Below are 13,377 nucleotides of genomic sequence, written 5' to 3' on the forward strand. Positions count from 1 at the left end.
CTGTCCACTTCATGAGACTCGGTTTGTGTCTTAGGTATACCTTTTTTTCCCTTTCATGCAGTTAAAATTCAAGTTGGCAGCATTATGTGGGCAAGAGAATTTGACATTTAAATTCTGTTTTACCTTTCTTTCATGTTAGTGTTAACATTTGAAAGTCAGGAGAAGGGCGGACGAGCCCAGCGATTCGATAGCGTTCTTAAACTTGTGCGGGTGCTTAGCTGCCACCGTGCGCTCCTCCCTGTGTGCCAAACCTCTGAAGCAGTAGCTGTGCCTGTCCCCTTCATATAGTTCTTGTGGTCACTGAGGGACTCAGAAGGACTTGCTGAGTGATGCTGAAGTAGGAAGTGAGTAAGTCATAGGGCTGGAGAGACAGCTGAGCAGGTCAGAGCACTGGCTGCCCTTCCAGAGGAACTGGGTTCAAGTCCCAGCAACCACGTGTTAGCTCTTAGCTGTCTGTAATTCCAGTTCCAGGGATCCTGTACCCTCTTTTGGCCTCCACAGACACTAGGCATACAAGTGTATACAGGCATACATACACCATACACATGAAAAGAAACAAGTAATAAACAGTAATGTACATGTTTTTTAAATTATGAATGACAAAGATTATAAACAGCTTAATAAGCTGAAAAAAAAAATCCTAAAAGTCAGGGCAAAGACTTAGTTACCTTTTGTTTGCTTGTTCTGACATTCAGCAGTTAGGTCTCATCCACACTGACTAGATTTTGAAATGTGTAAACAGGGTCATAAGTTACCATGATACACTGTGGAATATTCCTTATTCCTTTGGCCAAGACAGCTTGGTTGAGTCCTTATCCGTGCAGTCCTCAGGTGCATCCGGAGGCTCCCTACCCATCTGAACCTCATCTCCCCCATGACACATTCCAGATTTCAATGCCTATGGCCTGCTTCTTGCTTGGGAATGTCGATGGCACCCTCCTGGATCATTCCTTGGGGGTGGCAGGACAGCCAGTCTTCTCGCTGCCCTTCCTCGTGGAAGCCATTCTTGACAGTTTGGGTGGGATAAGACTGTGGGCAGAAAAGCTGCACCACATGTACCTTCTGTAAACTTCCTGCACAGGGTGTGAATTTTCATTTCTCTTTTCCGTTGATTTAAAATCAAATTGTAGAAATTTAGGGGCCTGATTTGCAAGAATTCCTGAATTCTGTAGAAGTCCTATTAGAACGTGGTGGTGTTTCATGATTTATATTATCATTTCGAGTAGAGTAAATATGAGAACTTTATAATCATTCTCAGCTTGCGGAAACCACACAGGGACAGATAAGAATGAGGTAATTGTGTTTTTACTGTATGTAGTAAGGAAAGACCTGTTAGATGTAAACTCTTACCAAGGCCCCATTCCAATGTGATCTATGACCTTCAGGGGAACAATTTGCTGAACTGTCTCTGCCCTCTATGACCTTCTGTATATAGAGAGCGAAACAGTTAGACCCTGTTTATTGTAGGAGTCTGTGATTTTACAGTAATTTTCAGGTGTCCAATAAATTTCGTACCCAACTGAACGCCACCTTTCTTTTCCCTCAGGGCGTCTTACTACTGCAGGCATTAACAAGGAGCAACGGAGCAATCCAGAAAATTGTTGCTTTTGAAAATGCTTTCGAGAGACTACTGGACATTATTACAGAGGAGGGGAACAGCGATGGAGGTAAGAGGGGGAGACTGTGAAGACTGCTTTGTATTCACTCATCTTGAGGGTAGGCACCATGGTTTTGTAGCAGAACATACACTTGATTACATAACTGCCCCTCTTCCCAACCATAGACTCCCAGGATCAAATGCTGCTGTAAAACCTCGGGTTTTCACAGATTTCAGTCTTTCCAGGGAGGGGACCTGGAAGTATCAGTGGACAGGAGTCTTTAGCAGATTATCTCCCCAGGGGAAGAAATGAAGAGCTGTGAGCATCTAAGCCAGGCAGAGAAGAAAGGCAGGAGTCTGTCTGCATTGCGAGTGCGCCGTGCCAGAAACACGAGCACAGTCACATCTCCAGTGTCAGAATATATGGGGTGATAATTCCTAGGCATTGTAACTTCAGAGGCAGCATCTTCCAGATCCTCCCTCTTTGCCAACACAGGTTCTTTTTATTGAAGTCCTAATTACTAGAATTAACTCACAGTTCATACAGTAAATATATCTACATGTGTGACATATAGAGTACACAGAGCTAAGGGGTAGAATTAGAGGTTTCAGAAGCCAGGGAAACGGATAGAGCATAGAGTCTGTATGAATATGAAAATCAACCAAACTGAGCTTCTCCGAGAGTTGGAGAAGTTACACTGCTGGTGCCAGCTTTAGAGTCGAGCTAAATGTCCTGTCTGATGATAGGACAAGCAAATGAGGGTTACAGTAGACCATGCCAACAGGGGGACAAGTAGATTGAAGCCTGGGACAGTTGGAAAGCCTTTGTCTGTTATCAGATGACAGGGTTGTTACTGTCCCAGTGCTCAGTGTCCACTGCTTTGTCCGGATCAAGGACAGGATCAGACTCAGTAGACTGAGTCTGCTGTGTGGCACAGGGAGTGGTGGTGGTAGGCTGGGCTGCATTTGTGTGGAGGTCAGAGGACAACTTGGAGGAGTCACTGCTCTTTCGGTGGGTTCCAGGGATCAGACTCAGGCTCCAGGCCTGCACAGCAGCGCTCTGGTAGCCACTTAGCAATCACATGGCCCTTAATAGACTTTGTTCTCCTGATATGATCTTATTGTGCCCATGGGCCCCTAAACATTTTAGTTCACCCCAATACGTATATGGGGTGCCCTTCCTACTCCTCATGGTAGAGCTACAAAGCTGGTGTTCATCTGTCTCTTAGGTGCAAAGTCTCCTTCCAGCCTCAAAACTGAGTCAAACACTGCTTCAAATCTTTCAGGGCAAGGCACAGTTGTTCTTTACAGCACGGAGGAACTTAAGGCAGGAGCAAACTTGATCTCAGACATTTCTAAGCAATCAGCATCTTATCAGTAGCTCAAGTTGGCATTAGTGTGTGATCGTCTCACCTTGGCCTCCAGCTGCTGGGATTACAGGCGTGTGTCCTCAAGACGGGTTAGAAGGGAAAGCGCGAGAGAGGGAAGAAGTTGGTTGACAGCTTGAAGGTGTCAGGAGGAATAAAGCCGAAAAGTTGACCATTCTGGAGCCAAGGTTGCTTTCCTGTGAATTTAAAGATTTTAATTGATCCTGGTGTGGTGGTGCAGACCTTTGATCCCAGCACTCTGCGGGCAGAATACGTAGATCTCTGAGTTAGAGGACAGCCTAGTCTACAGAGCGAGTTCCAGGACAGCTACATGATAGAGACCCTGCCTCAAAGCAAACAAACAAATAATTTTCATAAGTCCTTATGTTTGCATATTTGTATTTTGTCAGTTTATATACCTAGTAAATAACCACTGCAAATACATGGTTAAGTTTGCAAACAACACAGCAGACTCTCAGATAACAGTTCCAAACGCATGGCCTTAGAGGCAAAGCCGATGACTGGGACTTCATTAAAATTGGAAAGTTGTGTTCTACAGAAGACACTATTAAGAGAATGTGGTGAAGGCATGAACTGAGAGAAAAATATTTAAAACATATCTGAAAAAAGACTTAAAAACTTAAAAAAGAAAAGCAAATTAAAAATTAGGCAAAAGGTCTGAACACAGTCTTCATTAAAGCAGATACCACAGTTTGCAGTAAGAGACAAATAAATGCTCAACATTACGTCATCAGGCAGTTGCAGCAGGAACAATGAGACACCACTGCATGGCAGTGCACTGGGGAAATCCAAAACACTGACTCCACTAGTGCTGGTGAGTGTACAAAGGGGCACAACCAGTGTGGAAGACACTGCAGTTTCTTCAAAGCTACGCAGTCTTACTGTGAGATCTAATAGGATTACTGTTTCGTATTTATCCAAATTACAGTAAAACTTACATCCACACGAAAAGCTACACTTGAATGTTCATACATGCTTTATTCACATTGCTAAAACCATTCCTAAAACTCAGGATGTCCTTGAGTAGGTGAGTGAACACATGCTAATAGGTAATTGAATGAAATATTACTCAGTGATGAAAGGAGTCGTCAAGCTACAGAAGGGCGATGGGAGCCTTAAGTACCTGCTGCTGAATGATTCGTTATGCAGCTTTCTAAGAAGACTGTGGTCAGGACAAAGTATTTGCAGTTACTGGGGGTTTGGATAGGAAAAAGGGATAAGCAGGGCGGGTAGTTTTGGAGTGGTGAGACTATTCTGTTTGGTACTGTGCTGGCAAATACACAGGTTCTATATTTGTCAGAACTCAGTGATTTGCAGGGTGAGGAGTGAAGTGTGATCTTCCATAATGTGTGTCAGTGTTTACTCGTCCTTTGTGATAGACTCACCACACTAGAGCGGGGGAGGGGAGCAGGCGGAAGCACTATTGTCCTGTTTTCTGTAACTGTAAGTCTGCTCTAAGAAGCAGTTATTTAGATCGCTTTTCACATTTAACATGTGGGGACCGGAGGACAGTTTGCTGAAATTGTCTCTCCCCTTCCACCTTGGGGGTTGAACTCAGGTCATCAGGGTTTCAGCAAGTGATCTACCCCGCTGAACATAAATCCTGTAAGATTAAAGGTGGTGTGTACTGGGGGGCCTCGAGCTGGCAGTGCCTCGAGCACTCTGTACTCAGAGGAAGTGGGAACTCCTGGCTGTCTCAGACTCAGTAGAGGTCAGTGAGAAGGTTTTAGTGGCAATAATAACAGAAGCTGGAGTGTGGTTGAAACTGCCCAGGACAGTGATATTTGTAATTAAAGAAGTAGGAAAAGAATGCAGCAGGAGGACAGGGACATGGACCATAGTCTGAAGAGGGCCAAATGGAGAAACTGGGGAGAGGGTTTCAGAGAAGGGGCAGAGCTGTGTCAGATGGGTAAGGAGTGACAGGAAATGTTTAGTACTTGCTACTTTGTATATAGCTGAAGTAGTTTCTTGTGTCTGCCAAGGCTGCAGAGTTACGTCGGACATTTACAGACTCCTGTATTTGGGCGTTACAGTCTAGTGGAGAGAATGAGCTTCTAGAAGGCCGTCTAGCCTAGCCATGGGGTATTGACCATCAGCACTGAAAACCTGTTATTTAAGCTTGCATGTGGATATGAAAGGTGCCTTACTATAGTGAGTTGGACTGAGAAAGAGCACAGCCAGGCACATGGGTATCAGGTCAGACCAGGCTGTGTCCTGCTGACTGACCGCGGTGGAGACGGACACTTGAGACACTGGTTGAGTTCTGTCAGATGTTGCCAGCCTCAATGCCTCCATTTTATGTTTTGTCCCCAGGTATAGTAGTGGAAGATTGTTTGATTTTGCTCCAAAATTTGTTAAAAAACAACAATTCCAATCAAAACTTTTTTAAAGAAGGCTCTTATATTCAACGTATGAAAGCTTGGTTTGAAGTTGGAGATGAAAACCCTGGTTGGTCAGCACAGAAAGTGACCAATCTTCATTTAATGCTCCAGGTATGTGCTGCTCAGACGTCGTCGAAAGTGTCTCGTCGGGCTCTTCCCACAGAAGACGAGCTTCGACTTAGTGAAGCCAGGCCTTTCAGTGGGTGTTTAAGGCAATACAAAGCCTTTTAAAAGAATTTCAGTAACATATGCTCGTTGCATATATACTGTGGTATACACGGGGATTGTCATTACTTCTGTTATTATTTTAGTGTTCTGTGTGTGCTTGAGCATGCATGTCGTATCATGTGTGTAGAGGTCAGAGGACAACTCTAGGGAGTCAGTCTTTTCCCACCCTGTAGGGTACTTTTATTTAACTTTCATCAAACTCAGGTTATCAGGCAATTTCCTACTCGCTGCCACAAGGAAAAGATATATTAAGTATTAACCGCATGTGCACCTATACTGCCCCACTCTCTCTCTTCTTCACCTCTCCCCTCAGATCTGTAGAGGCTTCTCTTCTGTTCCTTTGTCACCCATACTTACACACTTCTCTGGATTTATGTAAAATCTAAAAACAACAAATGGCAAAAACTTAGGACATTGTTTTTCTGTGACTGGCCTGTTCATTTAGTAGGATTATTTCTAGTTGCATTCGCTTTTCTGCAGACAACCTTTTTTTAAAGATTTATTTTCATTTATATCTGTATGTGCCTGAGTGAATGTGTGCCACCCATGAAGGCCAGAGTAGAGTGTTGGAGAACCTAGAGTCAGCACGTCCTCACGAACTGTAAGCGCTCGCTGGACCCTGTGTTGGTTCTGTGACTTAGCCGTTGTGAGTGCAGTAAGCACTGATGTGGAAGGATCGGTGCCGTAGTCGGCTTGGAGCCCTTTGGACCTGGAGGAGTGCAGCTGAGGTGTGACTCACAGCACACGGAGAAGAGTTCGAGGGGCTGGAGAGAGAGCTCGGTGGTTAAAAACACTGGCTGTTCTAGAGGAGCCCAACTCCGCCCCATTATTTATTTATATTTGGACGCTACATCTGCTTGTAGCTCCAGTTTCAAGGGATCAAACTCCCTCTTCCTGCCTCTTCACTAGTCATTCATTTATACCCCAAACCCTCCATCTTCTCTTTCCCCACAGAATAAAAATTTTAAAATAGGGCTTGGATTTACGTCAGAGGTGGAGAACTTGTGTAGGAAGCACAAGGCTCTGGGTTTGGTCCTCACCACCAATAAAACTTTTGAACAATAAATAAAGCTCGCTCTCCCTTGAAGGGCATTTCATGTTAACATCATCCCTCTCTGACCTTCGGTCCTATTATTTTCAATTTGCTTAACAACAAGAGTTTTGAAGAAAGTGTCAGTTTAAATAGTATATTCTGTCCAAAAAGTTAATGTAGTATATCATGTAAGCAGAGAAACATAGTATTATATATAGTTCTGTGTATTACGCATATACTACATATATGTATATTCTAAACTGTGTTATATACTACATAGATATGTAGGTTCATTGCAGAGTTCGTCTCCCTTACTGGAAACATCCCTTTCTTATGCTTAGTAAAGACCATGAAGTCCGCAGCGAATGAGATTCACTCATCTTCCTGTCTTTCCCACTCACAGATGGAGAGGTTGACTTCCTGACTCTGTAGCCACAGCTGATGTTAGCGCTGCTGCAGAGTCTCTCTCTGCAGTTGTGGTTAGGTTTGCTTCTCTCTCAGGTTCTCCACAGGCGCTGAAGGACGGTGTGCCATTGCTTCTGTTTGAGTAGACTCCTCAGCCATCGAACGAAATTATTATCTTTAGGAGAAGGAGGTTAGGTTTCACTATGAGGCCCTGTCCTGATTCCATCCTGAGAGCTGGAAGGTGTGCCATACCACCTAACAAAGCCTCCCTTCAGAGCGGTTTTGCTCTGCCCTCTCCCAAGTCCTCTATCAGGGAAGCAGAGTCTGTGGCATGTCCTGTCTCTAGTGACGTAATGGTTCTAGTTGATTACTTCTGTACTATAACATCATGGGTGACATTTGTCTTCACTTTCATTACCTAAATACTGCCATCAATACAATATTACATATTACATGATTTTTGTATATAAAACATGGCTAGTTTGTAGACTATAAGCCATTTGTTAAGTTATTTTGAAGATTTAACTGGGCCTAATTAGTTGTTTGTTTCTGAAATTTTGTGTTCAGATTCAAAGTAATCATGGAGTAATGGGGATTTGGTTAATAATGAGACCAGCCTCCACCCAGTGCCTGAGTCTTCTGTCAGACCTCCGGCTCTTAGCTGTCGCCTCTCTTTATTTCCAGGGTTAGTGGAATTCATCATAAATCAGGCGAGCCTGTTTTTAGACCCATTCTATTAGATCATACTTTCTCTGAGAAGCCTGTCATCCCATATCTTAATTCAGTTTTGTATTAAATATCCCTTATTTTGTAAATACTGTGTTTATTATTTGAGTACTGAAGCAGATGCTACCGTGAGAGTTCAAATCACCTGAGAGGGACAGCATTAAGCAAATAGCAAAACGTATTATGTCCTAACACTGTTGCCATAGAAGTAAGAGGTGACAGCACATAGTTGTGGTGAGCACATAAGCGAGTGCTCCATACAGATGGTTTTGTTCACGTGGTCAGCTTTGTCTCAAGCCTTTGCAGATGATCTTGAGGCAGGGCTTCATCCAAGTAGGCTAGTCTTGGATTCGTGGTCCTCCTGCCTCCACCTCCCAAGTGCTAGCTAGCATTGCAGGTATGCTCCATCACACCCTGCTGCAAATTTTTAAAAGACAAAGTGTATTCTCTTTCACAGCTTGTGCGGGTACTGGTGTCTCCCACCAACCCTCCCGGTGCTACCAGTAGCTGCCAGAAGGCCATGTTCCAGTGTGGGTTACTACAACAGCTTTGCACTATCCTGATGGCTACCGGAATTCCTGCTGATATCCTGACTGAGGTAAATGAAGGCCACTCTGCAGAAGTTGAAGTTGGGAATCCTGGGAATTGGACATTAACTGAAGGAAGAAGAGTGATAGCTAACCACTTTCAGGATAGCTTCCTCACTCGCTATACGATAATGACAGTGTCAGTTCTCAAGGGCATAGTCTTTCCTCAGGTTTCATAACGTACAGTCTTAACCTTCGCCCATCATCTGGAAGTGTTATTCACTAATTTTACTAAACATGTTTAACAGAAATGAATCATTTTTGAAATTATAATATCATAGTATTATTTTCTTCTTTCCTTTCCTCCCTCCAAACATGGCTTCTTTGAAGTGACATCTTTCAAGTACCCAGTAGCTTTTCAGAAAGGCACACCCTATGGCCTAGGCACCTTCATCAGTGTTCTTAGAAATGAACACAAAGATTTGAACCTCTCGATTCGCATGATTTTGTGGCATTTTTAGAATCAGGAGAGTAGCAAACCACCATTCTTGGGTTATTTCAGACCACGTACAGAAGGAATTTATAGTTTTAATCTTAAGAACAAATTTAGTCTTCCTGAACAGAAAAACTCATAGAATAGTAAATTTTTACCTTGATTTATGGCATTTTTTGTTTCTTATGTATAAAAATAAAGAAGTTAGTTCACAGAAATATAGATACTTTGTTTGAATTATTTTTATTGGGCTGGCAAGAAGAATCAGTAAAGATGTTTACTACGAAACCTGTTGAGATACATTGGATCCCAAGGAAGGAGAGAACCCTGTCCCACTAGTTGTCTTGTGCTCTCCATATAAGCACCATGGCACACGCATGCAGGCGTAAACAAACACGTAAATGATAAAAAACTTTTAAGTAAGGTGTAACTTGTCAGCTAACTTATACATATTAAAAGTATACACAATAACAAAGGTTTTAGCATACACCAGTTGTCTTTGGTCACATTCGTCTCTACTTTAAGTCAGCCTCCCTACTCCCAAACACCTCTGATTCATAACTCTTACTTCACTTCTTCCTGGCATGGCAGGATTATTATATGGAATGTATGTTTAAACCGATGGGATTTATATGTATAAATATAACATTTGTGAGGCAGGCTATCACTGTAGCCCAGGCTAGCCTTGAACTCCAGGTAATACTCCTGCCTCAGCTTTCTGAGTGCTGAGGTTACAGGTCCAAGCCACTGTCCCCTGCTGCGGCTTGTGCATTAATGTGTGTACTAGTACTGCTCTGCTCAGCCAAACCGTTCTGTATCTAGTGGGAGAGGGCATCGTGTGTGTCCAACTCTTACATGAGGTATGGCTGCATTCTTTCTCATTGTGCAGCTCTGTATAACTGTACATCCATACTCTGCTCAGCGCAGCGCGCCTCACTCTAGTCTTGGAAACCCTCCATCCTCTTGCTCCATCTGAGCTGTGGTTCAGTTCTGGTCCTAGACTTCCTTCTGCCATTCTCTCGGGATCTCCCTGCCCTCTCCTTTGATTTGAATTCCTTTTTTCCTTTTGAATCTTCTCCTCCTTACTTCTTGATTCTTTAGCTCATTTTACTAAGTTCCCTAAAAGTAATCACCAAAATGGGGGGTTTGTTGTTGTTTTATACATGAAAATATTATTTTACTGTTTGACTAGGTATGGAACTCAGGATTGAAATCACTGTCACTAACCTTTGGACATCATTCTGTTACTACTTTGGAGAAATATGTGATCACTTTGAATTCTAGTTTTTTTCCTAGTGAAACCTGCTTTTTTCTTCAGAACATTTTTGGATCTTTTCTTTAATTCTAGTTTTCTGAAAACTACTGATGCTAATATGGGTCTCACCCCCCTCCCCCCCGCCCCCTCGGTAGTGACCCTTTTAGCAACAACAGGTCTGTTCCCTTCAGATACAGGAGTGGGCGCTCTTCCTTGTTCATTTCTCTCCTTTGTCAAATCTCTGAAGCTAGGAGTAGCTTTAGCCAGGTGGTGGCAGCACTTGGGAGGAAGACACCAGCAGGTCTGTGAGTTCAAGGCCAGCCTGGTCTATAGAGTGAGTTCCAGCACAGCCAGGAGGACTACAGAGAGAAACTCTGTCTCGATAGAATAAATGAAATAAACAAATAAAAACACAAAGCAAGCTATAACATTTTCTTCTTTAAAAAACAGATTCTCCCTCTTAACTTACTCTCCTTGTGGTCCTTTGTTTCTCTTTCTTGACAGACCATAAATACTGTATCAGAAGTTATTCGAGGCTGCCAAGTAAATCAAGACTACTTTGCTTCTGTGAACGCGCCTTCAAATCCCCCACGGTAGGAATCAGGAAGTGCATGGAGGGTGAAAGAGCGTGCTCTCGGCTGCAGTGGGTCTCATACACATGCCACTTTCTTTTCCTTTAAGTGTTTTGTTGTTGTTGTTTTGTTTTTTTTAAATTTTTTACACTGTAGCTGTCTTCAGACACACCAGAAGAGGGCATTAGATCCCATTACAGATGGTTGTGAGCCACCATGTGGTTGCTGGGAATTGAACTCAGGGCCTCTGGAAGAGCAGTCGGTGCTCTAACCGCTGAGCCATCTCTCCAGCCACATCTTATTTTTCTTAAAGGAAATGGTCTGACAGTAAAAGTGTATTGCTGTTTACGACCATGCTTCTGGAACTTAATACTTGGTCCAGCTACCAGCCTTTCTGCACGTCGGTCTTTGTGAAGGACTGGTAGTGGGGGTGGGGTGCACTTCTGTTCACTCTTTCCCTTGCACTCTGACAGACCGGCAATTGTTGTGCTGCTCATGTCCATGGTCAACGAGAGGCAGCCATTTGTACTGCGCTGTGCCGTGCTCTACTGTTTCCAGTGCTTCCTCTATAAAAACGAGAAAGGACAAGGAGAGATTGTGGCCACTCTGCTGCCTTCCACTATTGATGGCAAGTAATTTAGTTCTAATACTTAGAAAGGAAAAATCTTTTCAAGCTTGTAGTTAACCCTTTGCTTGCATTTTACCCTAAGGCACTCTAACTTAGGGGAAACCTTCCTTGGGCTGGAGAGGAGCTGACACAGACCTCTCCTGAGTCCGCACTTTCTACTTGTCTTGCTTTATTAATGTGTGAGGGTTCTGCTGTTGGTCTGCACATGGGATGATGTCATTAGAAAGGTTGTGATGATTACACGTACGCAGTTACACAGGCAGAGTTGTGGGTCTTGGTGTATAGTAATTCTTTTTTTTTTCCCCCCCAGAGCTGGGGACCGAACCCAGGGCCTTTCACTTGCTAGGCAAGTGCTCTACCACTGAGCTAAATCCCCAGTCCCTTGGTGTATAGTAAACACCAGTGAACAGGGCTGCCGCTGACAGCGATTAGCAGATAAATCCTACCGCTTAGGCTCCATGTTTCAGCCTATTGTTCTGTGACAGAGTACAGTCATCATTTAGGGATTTCTCCTGTGTTGAGTTTACTTGAGATGTGTTTAAAAGGCTGTTTTCACAAAGTTAAAAGCAATTTAACACAAGTGATTAGAAATATCAGTGAGTTTATTTTAATCACATAAATATTGGAAGTTGGCAAAAGTTTATAAGTATTTAATTGTATTTTACTAAAATTACTTTTGTAAAAGCTCTTATAAAGCTTTCTTTTCTTAAATGGAAGGAACTCAGATGATGGCGGTAGTGAGTAAGGTAGCAGAAATGTCGCTTTCCATGAAGGTGGGGTCTGTAAAGTCACCGTCAGCTTGATGCCTGCAGCATTGTGGTGCTCGTGTGTACAGCTCCCGTTCTTAGGAGGGGCTTCCTGTTGTCTAGGTCCCTCTCAGGTTCGAATGTCCTGAGAGTGCGTAAGTGTTTATACCATCTGTGTGTGGAACGTGGTCCTCTGAACCCTCATGAGGTTGGGATATTCCGTGTGCTCAGCGGCTAACATTCCTGTCTGCTTGCAGCAACAGGTAACTCGGTCTCAGCCGGCCAGCTGCTCTGCGGAGGTCTGTTTTCCACAGACTCCCTCTCAAACTGGTGTGCTGCCGTGGCCCTCGCCCATGCACTACAAGGGAACGCCACCCAGAAGGAGCAGCTGCTCAGGGTTCAGCTGGCCACCAGCATCGGCAACCCCCCAGTGTCGCTCTTGCAGCAGTGCACCAACATTCTGTCCCAGGTAAGGGCCACCAGGGCTCCTGAGGGGCGAGCGCCATCCGGGACCCCGGGCAGGAGCCCCGGGAAGATGCAGGTAGAGAAGGTAGAGAGCACTTGCTGGCTTCTACTTCAGTGAAATCAGGAAGGTTTAAGGTAGAGAGGAAGCAGTACCTGTTTTTACAGGAATACTTCTGTCAAATGGTTAAGGACTTTATTATGATAAAAACACAAGTCCTCAGCACAGGTCTATTTCAAGTTTTACTCTGTCCTTAAATTACCCAGGGCTCTTCCTTGTCGTTTATCTTCCTAGTAACTGAATCTGGGTTAGTTAAACAGAGAAAGTTAGTAATGCAATTCATAGTTCTGTGCCTCCCTGTTTTCTCCTGAAGCAGTTGGTCATCCCAAAACAAGCAATCGTAGTCTATTAAGTATGAGATGTACAGTGTTTACTTCCAGGGTCTGAGTTCTCACGTGCCTAGCAAGGTAGACGAGGCTAATTAAAACCTGTGTTCCTGCAGATGCTTAATGAGAACAAGTGGAGCGTGGGCACAGGGCTTAGGCATCCTACACGATTTGCCCATGTCCACTTAGCCTTCTGAACGCTTCAAGCCATGCTGACTCACAAGGTGCCTGTAAAGTCAGGGCCCTGACGGACGCTTGGTTATGGATAAGCCTGCTGTTCTGTCTACTTGCTCTAGCAGTGGAGGGTCCTCCCTACCATGCTCCCACCGTGCTGTGCTCCCACCGTGCTGTGCTCCCACCGTGCTGTGCTCCCACCGTGCTGTGCTCCCCTCCCACCGTGCTGTGCTCCCACCGTGCTGTGCTCCCACCGTGCTGTGCTCCCACCGTGCTGTGCTCCCACCGTGCTGTGCTCCCACCGTGCTGTGCTCCCACTGCTCCCTCCCCACCGTGCTCCCCTCCCCACGTGCTCCCCTCCCACTGTGCTGTGCT

The 13,377-nt window shown here is 44.3% G+C and overlaps 1 protein-coding gene across 1 annotated transcript in view; it reads left to right on the forward strand.

Annotated features, from left to right (window-relative positions):
- Uso1 (USO1 vesicle transport factor) overlaps positions 1-13,377 on the forward strand; it is a 64,967-nt gene that overhangs the window by 30,662 nt on the left and 20,928 nt on the right. Inside the window, exons 8-13 of the mRNA XM_032916492.1 lie at positions 1,547-1,667; positions 5,299-5,477; positions 8,216-8,356; positions 10,538-10,626; positions 11,079-11,233; positions 12,237-12,448. Of these exons, the coding sequence (XP_032772383.1) occupies positions 1,547-1,667; positions 5,299-5,477; positions 8,216-8,356; positions 10,538-10,626; positions 11,079-11,233; positions 12,237-12,448 (897 nt within the window). The remainder of the gene's footprint in view (positions 1-1,546; positions 1,668-5,298; positions 5,478-8,215; positions 8,357-10,537; positions 10,627-11,078; positions 11,234-12,236; positions 12,449-13,377) is intronic.

Source organism: Rattus rattus, chromosome 11 (genome assembly GCF_011064425.1).
Source record: "Rattus rattus isolate New Zealand chromosome 11, Rrattus_CSIRO_v1, whole genome shotgun sequence".
In the NCBI taxonomy this organism is placed as follows: Eukaryota; Metazoa; Chordata; class Mammalia; order Rodentia; family Muridae; genus Rattus; species Rattus rattus.